This window comes from Episyrphus balteatus, chromosome 3, assembly GCF_945859705.1.
Source record: "Episyrphus balteatus chromosome 3, idEpiBalt1.1, whole genome shotgun sequence".
NCBI classification, from domain to species: Eukaryota; Metazoa; Arthropoda; class Insecta; order Diptera; family Syrphidae; genus Episyrphus; species Episyrphus balteatus.
Window position 1 is genome coordinate 79,316,249 of NC_079136.1, and position 19,315 is coordinate 79,335,563.

At 30.8% G+C, this 19,315-nt stretch overlaps 1 protein-coding gene and 1 long non-coding RNA gene across 3 annotated transcripts in view; one reads left to right on the forward strand and one right to left on the reverse strand.

The window, feature by feature from the left end:
* Positions 1–634: 634 nt before the first annotated feature.
* The window catches only part of LOC129913142 (synaptic vesicle glycoprotein 2A-like), a 52,498-nt gene continuing 33,817 nt past the window's right edge, over positions 635–19,315 (reverse strand). Inside the window, exons 1-11 of one of the 2 annotated variants that reach the window (XM_055991670.1) lie at positions 8,670–8,996; positions 4,145–4,354; positions 3,914–4,076; positions 3,681–3,862; positions 3,033–3,217; positions 2,762–2,970; positions 2,522–2,693; positions 2,280–2,391; positions 1,110–1,269; positions 916–1,043; positions 635–839 (exon numbers count right to left, since the gene is read on the reverse strand). In XM_055991670.1, coding sequence (XP_055847645.1) covers positions 784–839; positions 916–1,043; positions 1,110–1,269; positions 2,280–2,391; positions 2,522–2,693; positions 2,762–2,970; positions 3,033–3,217; positions 3,681–3,862; positions 3,914–4,076; positions 4,145–4,349 — 1,572 coding nt within the window. In that variant the 5' untranslated portion in view covers positions 4,350–4,354; positions 8,670–8,996 and the 3' untranslated portion in view covers positions 635–783. Of the gene's footprint in view, positions 840–915; positions 1,044–1,109; positions 1,270–2,279; positions 2,392–2,521; positions 2,694–2,761; positions 2,971–3,032; positions 3,218–3,680; positions 3,863–3,913; positions 4,077–4,144; positions 4,355–8,669; positions 8,997–19,315 lie in introns of those variants that run through there. The other variant, XM_055991671.1, reaches the window with a different exon arrangement.
* LOC129913144 (uncharacterized) lies at positions 9,182–10,108 on the forward strand. Its single transcript, XR_008771991.1, has 3 exons — positions 9,182–9,397; positions 9,586–9,695; positions 9,876–10,108. It is a non-coding gene; the product is annotated as an uncharacterized LOC129913144 (long non-coding RNA).

Sequence of the window (19,315 nt, forward strand, 5' to 3'; positions counted from 1 at the left end):
ATTCAAACACTTTTTTTTTCTTTTATTCCGAAGAAGATATCTTTTGACTAAAGCCTTCGAGACTTGGTTTTGTTTTTAAGATATGAGTTCAAAAGGTAAAAAAAATGCGACTTAATCTTGTAATGCAAAAAAAAAAACACACTTTAAAAAATTTTCTCCAAATCGATCGAGTGGGCAATCAAAAGAAAGGTCTATTTAAGTTTTGTACATAAATGAAGTCCAAGAGTTTCTTTGAGATCTGAACTATTTTTTATTCTTTACTACATAATTTCTCGCGGGGCTCTGGCATCCGAAGGGGGCCGCTGCTAATGTGTCAGACCCACGTATTTGTATAATAAAATTCGTTTGAACCATTTTTCAGGAAAACAATTTTTTTAATTTTGGTTAGGTATAATGGGAAGTTGGCAAGTTAAGCTTAATTTTACGTCTAATTTTAGAAATGTCATTTACCAGTGTTGCGGCTTGGAAATTATCCAAAAAAGATAAATTTTGGGCAGAATTCAGATTGCTAAAAAGTTCCGGAATTATTCAGGATTAAACTAATAAATCTTTACATTTCCTACTATCCACTTTCCTTAATTTATAATTTAACCTTTAAAATTAAATTGAGAACGACTGCTCAAAATGCATACAATTGAGATACTCACAAACAAATTATTATTTGTTTTTATTCTTAAGTTATATCTACATAATATTGAATTATTTAAAAATTATAATTTCTTAATAGGTACATCAGTTATTGAGTTATTATTTTAACAAATTGAGTTATAATTTAGCTAGTTTTCACTTCAATGATGTTTTATGTGTTGCAGGTAGAATACATCCCAGAGCTACGGCAACTAAAAATAAAATAAATCAAAAAATACAATAATATCAATGTGAATTGCAAATTGTTATAAATAATTTCAAACATACTGAACATTACACATCCAACCATAAAAAATGGCGGAAGACATCCAAGTGACATAAAATATGGAAACAAAATATTTCCTATAAGTGCTCCTAAACGACCAAACATCATAGTTATCGAAACAATCATTGTTCTGCAAAGAAGAAACATCATTTTAGGAATTTATTGTTTTTGATATCCATTTATTTATTATTGATACCTTAATGATGTTGGAAAAAGGTTAACAATTATTCCCAGTAAGGAAGTTGATCCAATACTTCCCACTGTAACATATATTGAAGAAACTATCAATGTTGACAAGGAGCTTGTGGTCCAATACATTGAGAATCCACAAACCCCAGATGTTGTGAGTGCTATGACTTTAATTAAGAGAGAAAATTTACAATTTTTTATAAGAATGTGAACAGTGAAAAAAACTAAAACTATATAAAAAACATTATTTGGGTGATTTTTTTTAAATATTTAATTTTTGACGTGTTAACGTTTTATAGGAAGAGTATTGAAAAAGTTTAAAAAAAAAACATAAAAGAATTCAATCATTTATTTTTTTGTTTTTCTCAAGAAATTTCCTTTCCCATTTTTTAATCAGTGAGATTTTACGTGTAATTTTCAAGTTTTTTTAAAGTAAAAAACCCTGTAAAAAATTCGATCTAAAAAACCGGCACAACACTGCTGTGGAGATCTTTTGCCAACACCACCCACTAAATCGAGATGGAAGAAAACAAAGTTTCTTTTATTTTTATTATGAAAGCTGATTGCATTAAAAAATTCCAGGTTTTTTTCTAGATGTTGTACAAACATTATTGAGGTGAATATTAAAAGCTTAAATAAAAAACTTTCAGATGATATAAAATTTATTATAAATTGTCATATAAAAATAAGGACAAAATGATGAGTAAAGAAAAAAAAATGTTGTTCGTTTTTTTTTCATGAAAAATGTGTGATTTCAAGAAATCATATTTATACTTTTTACAAAATATACAGAATTAAGTTATGGTTTAATTCTTAAGAAGATATCTAGGTTTACAACGTTAATTGAAGGAATAATTTTTTTGTATACCTTTGCATATAGGTACAAAATTTAAAATAATGATAAATGCTGATTGTTAATTTAATTTTATAACTAATTTTGTCGTTGGCTTTTTTAATGATTATTTAGGTACCTATTTATCTTCAAAAATAATAAATTATGACGTTATCACGTAAAAATATCATCCATAAGTCGATTTTACAGAAAACCTTTTTTTAAAGAATAGCTAGTTCCCATTCAGTACCAAATTTTGGGTTATTTTCTGCACTTGTTCAAGAGAGTATGTTTAACAAAACTTTAAATGATAATTTATAAACCATTTAAAAATAAAGTTCTTACTCAATATCCATTTGTTTCCAAGAGCGTTTATAAGTCCTCCAGCCACAAAATATCCACCCAAGCCAGACAAACCCACTATTATTGTATTGATGTACGTTTTATCACTTATTTTCTGTAAAAAATTAAATAACATAAATAAAAGTAAAATAAAATTAAAATAAAATTAAATATATAAAACTAAAAAAACAAAGTATTTTTTTAACTGTGAATGCAATAAATAGGTATGAAGTAAGCTTTCTTACAACTTCACAGGTATCTGACGATCCGGTTATAATAGTTGCTGCCTTATTAACACTATAATCTATCATAGCACACAAATCATTTGCTCCTTCTGAACCATGAAGAGCCTGCATATTTTTAAATTCTTCAATAGATGTAAAAAGTTGTGGAAGCCATAAACGAATTGTATTTAATCTAAAAAAAGTATATAAAATGAAACAGTTTTAAATTTTATTAATATCATACAGATTTTCCATAATTACCCAAGCAAAATACAAAACTGCATTGTATAAATGTTCAACGAGTATCCCAAATATTTTTTCGAAAACATAGGCTTAAGTTGTTTTATTCCTTTTCTCAAAAAATGAAAAGATGTATTTGCTGGTGGCTCACTATCCCCTTTACTTTTTTCAACAGTCCAAATATCTTCTTTGTTAATTTTTTGAGGAGCTTCTTCAACCAAACTATCAAACTTTGGAATTCAAAAATATGTTTGTGATTACAAATTTAAAAGAAATGATTGTAGTAACTCACAGGATAAGTTGATTTTGGCTTCCTGCAATTAATAGAATAAATTGTCTGTAATACTACCAAAGCTTCTTCATTTCGTCCTTGTGACATAAGAAATTTTGGTGTTTCGGGTAAGAATATGTATGCGATGCCTGCTGTAAGACTTGGCAGAGCACAAACAGCAAGAAATACCTTCCACGAATGAATTACTACACTGAGCCAAAAAACAACGTAAAATCAATCTAAACCACTTTGAATCAATGGAAAATCACTACATTTTTAGCCTAAAGTGGAAAATGATTGAATCAAAGTAGCACACTTTAAATCAAAGTTGTTCACACATTAAATCAAAATTGTTCACACATTTAATCAAAGTTGTTCACACATTAAAAAAATAAAAAAAGTAAAACTGGCATCCGCTGGGGATCGAACCTGCTATACCTGGGTTGACAAGCTTGTGCTTTACCACTGTGCCATCTCACTTATAAAAATTGATGTGACAAACTGTAAGTTAAGCATAGGACGACTTTTTAGAAAATTAATGAATATATTTTTCACCATTGATTCAATGTAGAACGGATTAAAAATTACTATGCGTTTTTTCTCTGGGTGTATGAATATATTTTAAGTTGAATTTTTGTTAGTTCTGTTTGTGTTTATATTCCTATTTACCAAATAATCCATTAAATAATGAATAATCCCAAGTGTTGGGTAGAATTATCCACGCAAGTATTGGCAGTAATAATGTTGCTATAGAAAAGAGCATTCCAATAACCATCATTACTCTAGCACGATATTTAGTTCCATGGAACTCTGTCATGTATGACATTAAAACTGCAAACGGACCACAAACCCTTAAATATTCTACATATTAAAAGAAATTTAAATAAAAATGCATATCTTACGAAAAGCCTCCAAGAAATTTGAATATCATCAAAGAAATCAAGTTTTGACTTAGGGCTCCTCCAAAAGCACATACGGCATCAGCCAAAAAACCAAAAACCAAAACTTTTTTTCTTCCTTTTGTATCAGCAATGAAGCCCCATCCAATAGCTGATGTTATCATTCCTATAAGATAAAATTCAATGATTAATTAATTTGATATTATTCCAAAATTATTTATTTGTATTTCAAACCAGCATAAGTGATAGCATTTAAAATGCCTTTATCCAATAAATCAAGTTTTAAATCACATTCAGCACTTGGCAGAATGTATGACATGGTTGATGTTTCATATACTGTCGCTAAACACGAAGGAATCGCTACTGATAACAATATTAAGTTAAACAAACCAAAACCAGTTGCTTCAATGGCTGTTTCAAAATCTTTAGGATCGTTCATCTTGTCTGAAAATAAATAGGTACATTTTTAAAAATATTTTTTATAAAATAATACATATTTTACAAAATCCTCTAGCAACCAACCAAATATAAAACATACGAAAAACTTCCTAAAAAAAACATTATTATTTCTATACTATGGGACGAACTTGATTTACTACAAAAAGGGCGACAACAATCACCCACAATTATCAGTTCATCCACTTCCACAGTTGTCAACAAGAAAGCATCGGAGACCATGCTCCAGGAGCAAGTTGATTATATTAGAGTACTGACCGACAACGATTTAAGTGACTTCACCCCACCAATGATAAGGGATTATTTTAAGAACTTGACTAAAATGACTATATTTTTGATTGCCGGCTGATGCCATCGAAATCTGTTTGAAAGCCAGTGAAAACCGTTTGGTTGCTGACGAAAGCCTTTTGGTGCAAGCGAATGAAGTTGTTAGATGTCAGCGAAAGCCGTTTGATAACAAGCCTTGGCTGTCTTATATCAATGTAGCGGACTAGATGCCAGGAACCCGTACGCCGTACCTGAACCCCAAAAAACCTGCCAGAAACCAGTACACCAGAATATCAGAAACAAGAATATCAAGAACCCGTAACCCAGCGTCAGACCTCATGCAACAACAATTTGGAGACAGCCCCATAGGAAGCAACATTTTTGGTAGAAAGGTGGATGGAATCAAAATATTTCCATGATCGGGCTCGGGTTCGGTGTATAGATTGTAAGCAGGCTTAAGCTCCAATTGGGTGATACCCAACTTGCGAAAGAAATTATACAAGGTTCCAATCAGTGTGAGAAGCACGCCAACTGGTTTTGTTGGCAGAGGCGTACGTTGAGTTGGCGGGGCCCCGGGGCAAGACTAAATTTGGGACTTCTTTGATATTTGGGCGCTCATTTAATATAGAAAACAAGAACAAATAAAAAAGTACGTATTCGCCCTACTTTATTTTAGGGGCCCCTGATGTATCATTTGTTGGTCGCTAAGACTATTCAAGTAACATTTTTTGCATTACAATTATGCAATTTATTATGCATTACACTGAAAAATATAATTTGTCTCTCTTGTGTCCGAAAGGATTCATGTCAAATATCTTATCTTTTTTCTTTGTTACTTTTTATAAGAATGGAACTTTCTGCTCTGTCTCCAGTCGGGGCCCTGGCATTTCGGGGGCCCCGGGGCACCGCCCCGCTTGCCCCAATGGTGTGTACGCCCCTGTTTGTTGGCCAGTTTGTAGAGCATAATTGCAATCACCGAGGATGTCAAGAGTTGGAGCTCTCAGAGCATCAAAGTTGTATGAATTGAATTTTATATTTTTCCACAATCCGAAAGCGTCTGATCTGGTCATTTTCAAGCTCTGTCAAAGTTCTGAGTATTCAAGGCAATTGATTAAGATGAAATTCTTAGAAGTTTCCTTTTCTTAAATTACGAAACCATATTTGCTGCCAAGTCACTGTGCCATTTGCTACAACTTTTAGATTCTACATGTTTACATCTTCAATTTTCGTCAATTTTCCTTTTAGACAACGGCGAACTGACAGAACTGTCGACAAATATCCATCCCCAAGACATGGCTTTGCTGAAGTAAGCTATACCCATAGCTGGAACAGCATTATAAACTCCTGCTTCATGACAACCATTGGTAGCTACTTTAATACCTTCCTCAGTTAATTCCAATGATTTACTAAGAGTTAGTTCAGAAACAATGAGCTCTCCATGAGCTTTAATACTTTTCAATGCGCCAATGATTTGTTGACGATGTTTGCCGAATATCGAAATTTAAGCTTGTCAGAAACAAGTTTCTCACAAAATCGAAAGATTCTTTTGGCAGAAGGCGTGGTAATCAGTGGCGTATCCAGAAAAAAATTTGGAGGGGGCTGGAAAATTTTTCAAAAATTTTTTATAGGGTAAATGTGCGAAAAAATTTTCATTTCTTTTTATTAATCTTTGATCGAGAGTTAAACGCTGTGCTGCGGTACTGAAAGTGGTATACCTAGTTGCATTATAGTGCTCTCGACAGATTCGTACTACTATCTCCTCCTCCCAGAGTTTTTGGGCTATACTTATCAATATTTTCGTTATATACGACCATGTTCCGCAATTCGAACGAAAGTGAATTCAAATCACTTTTCAATTTCACGTGAAATGAAATATCAATATTCTTCATTTCGATCGGTTTCGAAAACTTCGAAATTGCTTCTAACTGTCAAAACTGAAGGATCTTCCATTTTTATTTTGTTTCTAAGGTGAAACTACTGCAATTTATTGGAAAAGACCCCCAAATTCACGAACAGAAACATAGTGAATTGAATTCTAAATTGAATTGAAAATCTAAATGAGTGAAAAAATGCGGAACACCTATTTCACTTTCGGCAAGTGAATACGCAAAAAGTGAAATGCAGAACGTGAAAGTCACAAAAACTAATTTTAAATGAAATTCTTTTTGATGTTTAATCCGAAATATATATGCTTTTTTGTAATATGTTGCTCTTTAATCCAAATCGGAAGCGCAATACTGCAATTTTCTTAAAGAAACCTAGATTTTGAGATATCAAAAATTTCTATTTCCAATATCTTTGAGAAAAATATTATTAAAAAAAAAGTAAATCTTCTTCTTCTTCTTCTTCCTTTTTTCTCGGCGCTGTTATGATCTCGATGTCGAGGGGATCATAACCTTCCCACGTTACTGCTTCACACTAGTGATCCGCCTGTGGGGTTCGCCGGGTTGACCTCAGAAATCGGCGGCAAGCCTCCCGGTTTTGTATTGTTCCGTTTCTGAGGCCAACTGAATGCTGGTGTTTTTGCATTTGCTTGTACCAGGAGTTTTTAGGCCTACCTTTCTTTTTATTTCGTGTTGGAACGTTATATGATATTGCTTTTTTGACGGGGTTCTCAGGATCTCTCCTTTGAACATGGCAATACCAACTGAGTCGGTCGTGTTCAATTTTTTGGGAGATGGTATTTTTAACATGAAGGCTTCCTCGGATCTTCGTACTTCTAATTCTATCAAGCTTTGTTACTCCTGCTGTCATGCGAAGCATCTTCATCTCAGCTGCCGTTAACTTACTCTCATACTTTTGTACATTGTCCAACATTGTGAACCGTATGTGAGTGCTGGACGCACAACTGCGGTGTAGAGCCTTCCTTTCAGTAAATATTTGATCAAATACGGCGTTTTGAGATTGCATAAGAAGTTTTGCAAAAATTTAACGGTGATGTAATTGGACGTCAAAATACTAAAAAAAATTATCTAAAGAATTCGGAATTGGACTGAAATCCGAAAAAAAATTATCACAATCCTCATCGTCAGCTAAGGCTCTTACTAAAACAAACCCAAACAGCCATTTCAGAATTTGGAGGGGGCTCGAGCATCTGTGCTGCCTCTAAATCTCTAAGATTTACGAACAAGTTTTAGGTAATCATGTACATTATGATGAAATCAGCTAAATAAAAACATGATCTTGAAGGCTTGGGGGGGGCTTGAGCCCCCTGAGCCCCCCCCTCAATACGCCACTGGTGGTAATCGCTTGTTTTCCCCAAGTTCTCCTTAGTCAAAATTTAGTCTGGCACAAAAAGAACTGAGTTTTTCTAATATTAAAGTTTTAAATATTTGTCGATAAAATTTTCTTTGTTTGAAAGAGCGAAACGAACATTTTTGTAGGTCTCCAAAGTCAAAAAACTCTTTGGGATCAAGAAAAATAACCAGAAAAATTAAATATGAATGACAAATTCATATTTCCTTCACTCAATCTCAGGAAAAAAATTAATTGGTCAAGCTGCGTATTGTGAAACAAAAGGCATTTCAAAATTTTCTCTTACGATTTCGAAGTGCTAGTTTGGTATGAAAATTTTAGTTTCAAGTTTCGTTTCAGCAGCAAACAAGGCTTTAATTTTCAAGTTTTCAAACAACTTTAAAAATTGTTTTTTAAAAGAAAATTTTCAACATGAATTCTATGGGATATCACTTTGATTATATTTGTGTTTCAATACATGCCTAAAATATTATAGCATTATAGTGAAAAATTCGAATTATGTAAATAACAAACGAAAAACGATTTTCCTTCAGAAACAATAAAATAGAAATAAGTTGTCTTTGGTCATTAAGATTTCACCTGGAACTTCAAATTTTCATAAATGCTCTTTTTTCTGAACTCGATTTTTCTATCAAGCATGATGTAACTCAATTTGAAAATATTTGCTGCCAGATTTTGGGTAGGACAAAAATCATAAGTATAAAGATTAATGAACATAAAAAAACTTTCAGCACAATAAATGGTACTTTAGAAATTCAGATAGATTGATAAAACTATGAACCTTTTTTACTTAATTATATTTTTTTTTCTTAAAACACTTTTTTTAATTTTTGAAAATCGGTTTTTCTCAAATTTTCATTTTATCCAAATCACAACACTTTTCACTTCACTAACTGCAATATTTGAGAACAATTTCGTATAGACTCAAAAATTTTGTATATTTCAATATTTTTCTTATGAACATCTATAAAAGTTTATTGGTAATTAAAACAAGTTAATGAGTATGAATATTTGAACGCAGAAATTTTACAAATAGTCTTCAATGTGATAAACATTTTAATCATTAGAGATGTAAGATATATTAATTCTTTCTTTGTTACAGTCTGATTTTGTACTACGATAATATTGCAAGTAGCTCCAACGGCATTGTTATCGTTAGACAATGATTTGTTCTTACCTGCATCATAAGTTAGATTGGATTTATAATATTTACTAAAATAATGTACACAAACCTATTTATATTAAATATTAAAATTTGTTTTTATTAGAAGAGATAAGTGTTGATGAATTACATTATAAAGATCTTTGTTGTGAAATAACTGATGGTGAGTTATGTATGACACAAAAAGCAAAAATAATTCAAATAGCAATCTAGAAAATGGCTAATAAAATACACGACTTGGTTGAATGAACTAGCTCTAAAGGTGGGTGTTCTGTAGAGCGATGCGATTCTGACAGTAATAAGGACTAAAACCTACCCAAGTAGCATTCTTAATTTTATCATAACAAGTAGGTATTGTAATTATTTCAGAAGCTTGCAATATATTAGGCCCAAGCTAAAAAAACTTTTTAGTTTAATTTATTCAAAACTGTTTAAAATCCATTTTATTCCAAAAACTAAGAAGAATTTCGGTCAAATTCAAAGTTCATGAGTTCAAAAATAAATGATTTTAAACGAAATTCTTTTTTTTTTTTAGGATAAAGTCATTCACAAGTATTTATCGCCAGAGATAGAAAAATTTCATTGGAGAGCACGAGCATTTTTTTTTAACCCTCCTAGTACCGCTTTAAAACAAGGTTTTAAAAGGTAGTTTTTAAATTTAAATAAAAAAAAAAAAAAACGAAAATCGCAATTACTAAATACGCACATTTTAGGTAAGAAAGCTTGATACCAAAAACTCTATCAAATTCTTTTTTTATTTATCAAGAAAGCCTAGCCAAAAATAATCAAATTTTAAACATTTGTCATTCATTTGTTTTTTTTTAGTAAACCGCAGAAGCAGATGAACTTATTTAAATCAAGCCAACAAACACCGATAAGTTTATGATAGATCCTAATAAATAATGTGGATGTTCTTATTTCAAGTATCATTAACGTAAACAAAAACAAAAAAAAATAAATACTTACCTCTAAACAGAGCAAATAAAAAACAATCAACTAGGAAATTATACCTTATTATTTCAGAGCTGCCATCAGAATAAACTTAGTACTTTTGGAATAATATTTTTTCTTATTTTAATACATTTATATATAATTCATTTTATATTTTCTTTTAATTACATAATTCAATTTTGTTTTGATATTTTATTCTGATTTTTTTGTACGATGACGAACTAGAAGTAAAAGTTCTTAAGGCTCTTGCAACCAAATATAAAAACACCAGCAAACAATGAAAAACTGATAGATTTCCCACTGCATTCTCAAGCCAAGCTATGGTGAGTTCAACAAATTGAAATTATATGTCATTTAACATAAACATCACAAAAATAGTTTAGTTTCAGTTTATTTAATATATCTAGAGCTGTACATTAAGATCTTAATCTTTTATAGTACAAATATTTACATGTGTTTACATTTTAATGATAATATAAAAAAACTATAACAATAACAAAAAAATTATTTTGAGCTCAACAATAATAGTTATAACCAAGATAAGTTAAAAATTAATGTATATAATTCAAATTAATGTAATTCAAAAAGAAAATTTTAAAATAAAAATGCAAAAAGAAAAATCATATTTTATATTAATGCTGCGTAGAAAAGTGTTTCATTATTTCTTTTCGAAAATTTTCAATATTTATTAGTTTTCTAATTGCAATGGGTAAACTATTCCATAGTTTAACAGCATGAATGAAAAACAATCGGGAAGAAATTAAATATCTGAACTTAGGCAGAAGAAGGCTTTGAGATCTTAATGATCGCGGGAAATTCAAATTATTGTATAGATAAAAAGGTGATAGTATCTTAAAAACTTTGAAACTGTGGTTTCTATGTCAAAATATAACTGTCATTTACGAAAAATCGATCTTAAAAAAAAAAGTTGTTTTTTTTTAGTTAAGTTAAGTTTTTCTACATAGTTTTTAATTAAAGATTTCGATCATTTTGATTTTCACATGTCATCCGAAACTTTACAAAAACCAAAAATTTGTTTGGTAACTTTTTTGATTGAAGAATAGGCAATTTTTTAAAAATCATAATCCAAAAATTAATCTTTTGTTGAAAAAAATAATAAAAATAGGTAAAAAAAATAATTTTTTTTTTTAAATGCAAGTATTTTTGCCAAAGATAAAAAAAAACAAAAAATTTTATTTTTACATTTTGCTCACTTTTTTTTTTAGGTTATATAAAAATATGATTTGAGGAGAAGTTTATTCAATGATTTTTCTTCAAAGTATTTAGAACTTATTTTCTTTATTTTTTATTTCAAGCCCTTTCTAATCTGTTATCCCTTTTGCTGAATGTCTTGCTGTTCACCAAAATCAATAGTTCGTAGAATTGTTTTTCCTAGAAACGTTATTTTGGCCCAAATGCCAAGATTTTCATAAATTTTTTTTTGTATCTAACCTCCCGAAAAACATATACGGCTGCGATTTAAAGCTGCTAGACTTTTGAATTCGTTATAAGAACGCATAAGGTTATAAAACTACTTACTCACATTTTGGTATCACTCCACTCACAAAATTTGGCGTGGGCTCTTGGTCTATGTGTATAGAAAAAGAAATATTTTCAAAATATAAGAATGTATAGAAATTAAGAACGTAATCTTTTGACCTAATTAACTTAAAAATTAAAAAAAATAAAGTTTAAAAAAATTTAAAAAAAAAAAATATAAAAAATCCTATCACACGGCTTCAGAGTACCAAGTATGCGAACTTCTAAATGTGTAATGGGTCGTTTTAAAACAAAAATTTTAGGTAGTGAGTTGCTAGTATAGATTGTCCTATTTTTTTTTTTTTTGAAATTCAAAGCAGAATAATTTGTAATACTTCGTACTCCGTAGTGCAATGGTTAGTGCAATGGACTGTAATTATCTAGCACAAACATTTTTCTACAGTAGCGCTCTATCTGCAAAATTGATATAGCTAGGTACCACTTAGAGATGATTGAAGAAAACGATCACTTCGGTACACATTTACTCATGTTAATAATAATTTTTCTTAATAAATAATAGATAAAGAATATTTTCTTATACTCATATAAATGTTTTTAACAAACTTTTTCGAGAATTCGACAGAAAAATTATTTTTTAAAATTAGTAATAAATTACTTTCTTTGAGACTATATGAGTTCTTTAAATAAATAATAGATACAAAATATTTTCATATATGTATACTATATCTAAATGTTGTTTATTTAATGTCGTTTTCGATTGGCTCTACGGAAGTGTCCAGTATTATTCAGAAGACTTCTGAAAGTGTTTTATTCGCACGAAAATGACAGAAAAAACTTCTCAGAATAAAAATTCTGTTCTTGATTTTAAAACAGAATTCATAAATGTTGTTTTCGATTGGCCGTCCGGAATTGCCGGAATCATTCAAAAGTCTTCTAAAAGTGTTTTATTCAAAATGACAGATAGAACGCATCTTAGAAGAGGAATTCACTTCTTGATTTCAAAACAGAATTTACTCAAAATCACTCATATTTAAATAAATTAAACGTCAATAAAATTTTCATAGTAAAAAAAAACAAAAAAATTTTATTTGATTACTCACCAATACAGATATAAAATTTCAAAATTGAGTGGAAGCGATTCAAATATTTTATTTATGTCGTTTTCGATTGGAATAACTCAAGGATTCACTCATTCTGAAATCCAATAAAACAGTTTAAATCGCTTCCACTCAATTCTGAAATTTTATATATGTATTGGTGAATAATCAAATGAAAATTTTTTGCTTTTCTACTAGAAAATTTGGTTTGACGTTTACTTATTTAAATATTAGTGATTTTGAGTGAATTCTGTTTTGAAATCAAGAAGAGAATTTTTATTTTCAAAAGCGTTCTGTCTGTCATAATAGTGCGAATAAAACACTTTCAGAAGGCTTCTGAATGATTCCGGACGCTTCCGGAGAGCCAATCGAAAACGACATTAATTTCAGAATGAGTGAATCCTTGAGTAAAACCAATCGAAAACGACATAAAAATCAATAATATTTAAATAATTAAACGTCAAAATAAATTTACTTGCTGGAAAGTAAAAAAAAATTACTTGATTATTCACCAATGCAAGTATAAAATTTCAGAATTGAGTGAAAGCGATTCAGACTGTTTTATTGGATTTCAGAATGAGTGAATTATTTAGTGAAACCAATCGAAAACCACATAACAAACGTTTTCGAGAGTTCGAATGGTATCAATTTTGCAGTCAAAGAGTAACTGTAGAACAATAATTGTTTATTAGAATATACTCAGGAACCATTCCTTAAATTTTTTTTATCTTATTACATCTGTATAACAAGTTTAAAACTAAGTCCAAAACAACATTTTTTTGGCTTCTTTTCTTTTAAATTCTGCACAAAACACAAATCAGAAAATTTGTACTTAAAGTAGGTATTCATGTCATATTCTTCAAATCACTGTAAGGGGCACGGAGTGGAGAGGCGACCAAAATAATAAGACCACAAGACAAGATGCTTCGACTTTAAACGCTTTATTGCAACTAAAACTAACAATGATAAAATATAATACAATTAGGTTCGCATAGTTATATGCATTCGACAATGCATGTACATAATCTTAAAACAGAAAGCTATAACATCGTTCGATTTGAGGATTATAACAAAGTTTATAATATTTTGAGAGAGTACATAATATCAATAATATAGGTAATGATTGTTCAGAAATATAGGGTGTTCATATAATTAAGTGATTGATCTAGTTTTATTTCTTACATCACTCATTTATTCAATTCAAAATATCAATTCCATTTTATAAAAACAAAATAGCAATCTCATTAATGTTGTGATTTATGATCAGAATTTGCAAATCAGTCCTATTTTATATCGGTACCGATGTATGCAAACAATTTCCAAAAAAATGAATATGCAAAATAATATAAAACAGATTCTTAATGACCGCAAACCTACGAAGAAAAAAAAAAAAGGGCTAGAAAATTGATAAATAACCCAACTTCCCATCCATCGTGGTCGGCAAAGATACATGGAAACTCAAAAGTAAAGTGCCAACACATTCGTTTGAATATTAATTCACATTATAAACGATCATACTATTTTTTGCTTGTCGCCACTGTCTGCAGAATACTAAAAAAAAAAAAACAAATTCACAAAACTCCACACAATCTTTCGTTAGTAAGGGTGTTCTCATGGAGAAGGAGAGAGACTGCTTACATATGGTAGAGCTTACTGGCTTTGGCAACCAAAAGCAGCTTTGCGCTTCAATTCACAATTTTATGTTTTATACTTCTTCACGGAATATGAGAGAACTTTTCCCTCACCGCCTTACTCCATTTATCTATGTTCTGTCTATTGCTCCTGCAAGTTTTTTGCATTACCATTTACTCGCAATACCATCATCTATATAGTAGGTCCAAATTATATCTCTACATTTTATCATCCATTAAACTTTACCGACATTTTTCCAGTTACGTTAGCAGCAAATTTATGATCGTCTCCGCACGTTTATGATTGGGTACAATACTATTCTGCATGAAAATAATAGCTAAAGTAAATTCTTTCCTTCTCTCTCTTTGCTTGTACAGGGATTAAACAGAATTGGCACTAGACCGGGTATTATAATATACCACAAGTTTGTGGGAGTTTCATTTGGTTTGGACACATCTACAAAGGTATTTGTGGTCCATAAAGTCCTTAGCAAAAATGTATTCATAACATCATTCTATCTAATTTGAGAAAGTTTTGGTTCCTGGAGAATTTGTTAAGAGTTTTGATCCATATCTTGAAAAATAAATAGTGTTGTATTATGTAAACCACTGTAGCTTTTCTGGAGAAGCAGCAATAGTTGAAATTGAAGAGACATTTAAATTCTTTTTCGAGATGTGTAGCTATTTGAAAAAAAAGATGTTTTGGAATGACGCTTTCACGACTGCAATCAACCTCCAAACTGCAGAAAAGAGAATCGAAGAATGTATTTTACAAGAAAATTTTTAAAACACAATTCGTGGAATGAAACGCGGACGACTCCAAGTTGTCGTATGCGCTAGATAAGGCAATACCAAGTATTGAATAAGATTTTTGAAAAACAGTTGTCACCTGTAACTCAAGAACAACAGCAACAAGAGCTACACGCACCTATCTAACATAATTTAGCGGTGACCATGCTCAATGCAATTTGATACGAACGTATACAAAAGTCGTGACAATTTGACTATTTGACTATTGAACCAGTTGTATGGGTTCTAAGTCCATTAATCAATTACAAAACTGACGCTTTTTTTCATTTCTGAAAAATTGATAATAAATACATATATTTTTTTTTAATTTACGAGAAAAATATAATTTTCAAAATTTTACACGAGTTTTTGAAAATTATTTTACTTAACTATTAAACACGAAAACCGCGAAAGTTTTCGAAAAGTTCTTTTCATACCTAAAATAAAAAAATAAATAAAAAAAAATTAATAATCTTAAAAAGATTCTTTTTTAAAATGTATCATTGCTTACAAATAAATATTTTTTAAGCACCTTTAACCCACATCATTTATAAACCTACGGAGTTTTGGCTGTTTTTTTTTTTTTTTTATTTTTTACACATTTGGAAGGGTTTAGTTGCAATTCCATAATTGATTTGTGGACTAATAAACATATCCCAGCCAAGTGAGCCAATAAGTTCATAATAGACCTTTGGCCAGTGGACTTATAACCCCGCATATTATTTTTATTCACTTTAAGGAGAATTATGAATTTAATGAGTGCATCAAATTTTGTTTTTGTTTTAGGGTTTTTTTTTTAGGAAGAAACAGGGCTTTGGAAATTGGACCATCACACCAGATGAAAATCTATGCATTTTTAAAAATTTGATAAGTATTTTGTGATAAATTGATGTAAAACTTTTCATTGATTATTTGTTTTAATATTTTGAGGTTTATTTTTACAGGCGAATTCAAACAAACAAAATTAATCCGTCAAAATTAAAACTAACTAATAGCGGCTTTTCACTCCCTCCTAATTGATATAATTTAGCAGAATTTAGCTCATTTCTATAATGTCAAATCGTATAAGAAGTTATTTTTTATATGAAATTCGAAATTATGTAGATAATTAAAAAAAAAATTCAGTCATTTGAAAGTATGTTCAAAAATAGAATAATTTCAATTAAGATTTTTCGAAACAAAAAAAAGTTACGTATACGCCACAGCGACCCTATAAGTTTCCTCTGATTTATTTACTGATACACACTAGAAATAAGTTGACTTTTACTAACCATTGAGAGTTGAAATTTAACATGTGACGTTCTAAGATCTCGAAACTTTGAACTACTCTTATAACAGGGTAGTAGAAAAATCATTTTTTTAATGCATTTGTTTTCCATTACATATTAAAAAAAATTATTTATTGCAAATAACAAAAAATTGCAATAAATACAAAATATTTATTGCAGCAGAAAAATATTGCAGGTGAAAAATATTTTCATTAAAAAAAAATATTTATTGAAAACAAAAAAATGTTTTACTAAACTAAAATTTATTGCAAATACAAATTTTATGCATTTATTTTTTTTTTTTTCAATGCAGAAATTTTTTTATTTGCAATAAATTTTTTTTAATGAAATATTTTCACTTGCAATAAACTTTTTGTTTTGTTTAAATTTGGTCTTGAAGTTTTTAATTTTGAAGCACCAAATTAAATTTCCATATGATGTATGAAAATAAAGTTCATTCGGATTTGAAAAAAAAAAGTTGAAAGGATCAACTGTTAAATTGTATTGTGAGCGTTACTATATTGTGTTAATTTACAAAAATTTTAAGAAAACTTTATCCGGCATGTATATTTATATAGAAAAAAAGGAGTTGCAATTAAAATTTTTCATTGTCATTGTTTCAAATTTCCATATTTTTCATATTTTTTCTTCTTCTTCTTCCTTTTTCTCGGCGCTGTTATGATCTCGATGTCGAGGGGATCATAACCTTCCCACGTTACTGCTTCACACTAGTGATCCGCCTGTGGGGTTCGCCGGGTTGACCTCAGAAATCGGCGGCAAGCCTCCCGGTTTTGTATTGTTCCCTTTCTGAGGCCAACTGAATGCTGGTGTTTTTGCATTTGCTTGTACCAGGAGTTTTTAGGCCTACCTTTCTTTTTATTTCGTGTTGGAACGTTATATGATATTGCTTTTTTGACGGGGTTCTCAGGATCTCTCCTTTGAACATGGCAATACCAACTGAGTCGGTCGTGTTCAATTTTTTGGGAGATGGTATTTTTAACATGAAGGCTTCCTCGGATCTTTGTACTTCTAATTCTATCAAGCTTTGTTACTCCTGCTGTCATGCGAAGCATCTTCATCTCAGCTGCCGTTAACTTACTCTCATACTTTTTGTACATTGTCCAACATTGTGAACCGTATGTGAGTGCTGGACGCACAACTGCGGTGTAGAGCCTTCCTTTCAGCTTAGGGGGCATTTTTCGATCACAGAAGATAGCAGAATTTTCCCGCCACTTCATCCACCCTACGCTTACGCGATGATTGATATCGTCATCACAAGTACCTTCGTTATTTATCATAGACCCCAGATATTTAAACTTTTCACACTTGGGAAGCACTACACCATTCAAATAAATGTCAGGAATAGGCCTGTGTGGATCAGAAAATGGGCAGCATAGGTATTCTGTCTTTTTCGCGCTTATGCGGTACCCACTACCTTCTAGAACATCCACCCATACATCAAGTGCTCGTTGCAGGGATATCGGGTCTTCACTTATGATGGCTCCATCGTCAGCAAAGAATAACTGATGCACTTTTGGGTCCGTCACTTTGCCTTCGAGCAGGTAATCAAGAACGGTAATAAAGAGCAGAGGACTCAAGACGCTTCCCTGGTGTACACCTACTGTGATTTCGAATTCTTCGGTGACTCCAGCTGCACATCTTACTTTAGTAACTGCTCCATCATACATGTCCATAATTATCCGCACATAGGTTTCCGGAACTCCTCGTTGTCTGAGGGCCACCCATATCAGATCTCGTGGTTGTCGATCGAATGCTTTTTCATATTTTTTATCATCCTAAATATGAGAAAAGTTAAACGCACTGTTTTAAATACCACGCAAAATTTGATATCCAAAAGCCAACCTCTGAAATATACTTATAAACCTAATCACACTATATGTAGCGTCGTTTCAACACTACCCAGCTAATATCGGCGAAACAAGCAAATAAATTGCTTTGAAATTCGAATCGCCAAAGAGGCTACACCACAACTCCGTTTTGTGCGTTTCTGGATTTTCTTTCTCATTATTTCGATTCTCTCGGCAAATTTCTAAATCGATTAGGCTAGTATATCTATTTGCACTTTGTTCTACAGAATATTAAATCAGGGTGTTTTAAACAGGCAATATAGTCAATGCAAGAGGTAGAATATACTAACACATACAAACTAACATACATGTGGTTTGCATGGCAATTATCATTTATTTCAGTTGCCGGTGCATTTGGCAGAGGTTTTGAATTACGTACTCTTTAGAGAATGACTAAATACCAAATGCATCTCTGTAAAGGATAACCGAAGAGAGAGAGAGAGAGGAGATAAACATCCCAGTTAAGCATACAATTTCGACGAAAATAATGACCCGTAGAAGGAGAGCTGTTTTCTATTCAAGAGCCCCCCATGATAAATTATGTTCTGTTTTGAAATAACGTGTTCTGCCGAAAGTTAATGGCTCGATTGTGCCTTATGCATTAAAGAGACTGTGCGAGACTGTGACGCTGACAGAAAGACCCATTTGTGAAATTGGCGGTTGATATAAAACTCCTATAATAGGTGTGTATAAAATTTGCTTTAATGAACAAATTGTTTGTTTTTAGATATTATGCATTTTATGTAAGGCTTTACCTTATTAAAAATATTTTAAATGATGTGTCATATACACTAGCCCAAAAAATTAAGGGAACAAAAAAAATCGTGATTTTTTTTAGTGATTTTTGATAGGCTGTATCTCAGTAAAAAATGATCGCATTATGACAAAATACAAAGCATGTGAAAGCTCTATTCTTCTAGTTTCAGAATTAAATGTTAAAATGTTTTCTTTCTAACGGTAAAATAGCTAAATTGTTGGAACTGTTCAAAAACCAAAATTTTCCAATTTTTTTCGTTTTTACTGTTCCCCTAAGAAAGTGGGAAAATTTTTTCTGATAAAATGATTATTATTTTTAAAAAGACTATTTATTTGGCTTTAAGATTCATTTTGTTTCAAACTTCTACAATTTTGTTTAAACTGCAATATAAGTCATCAAACTAA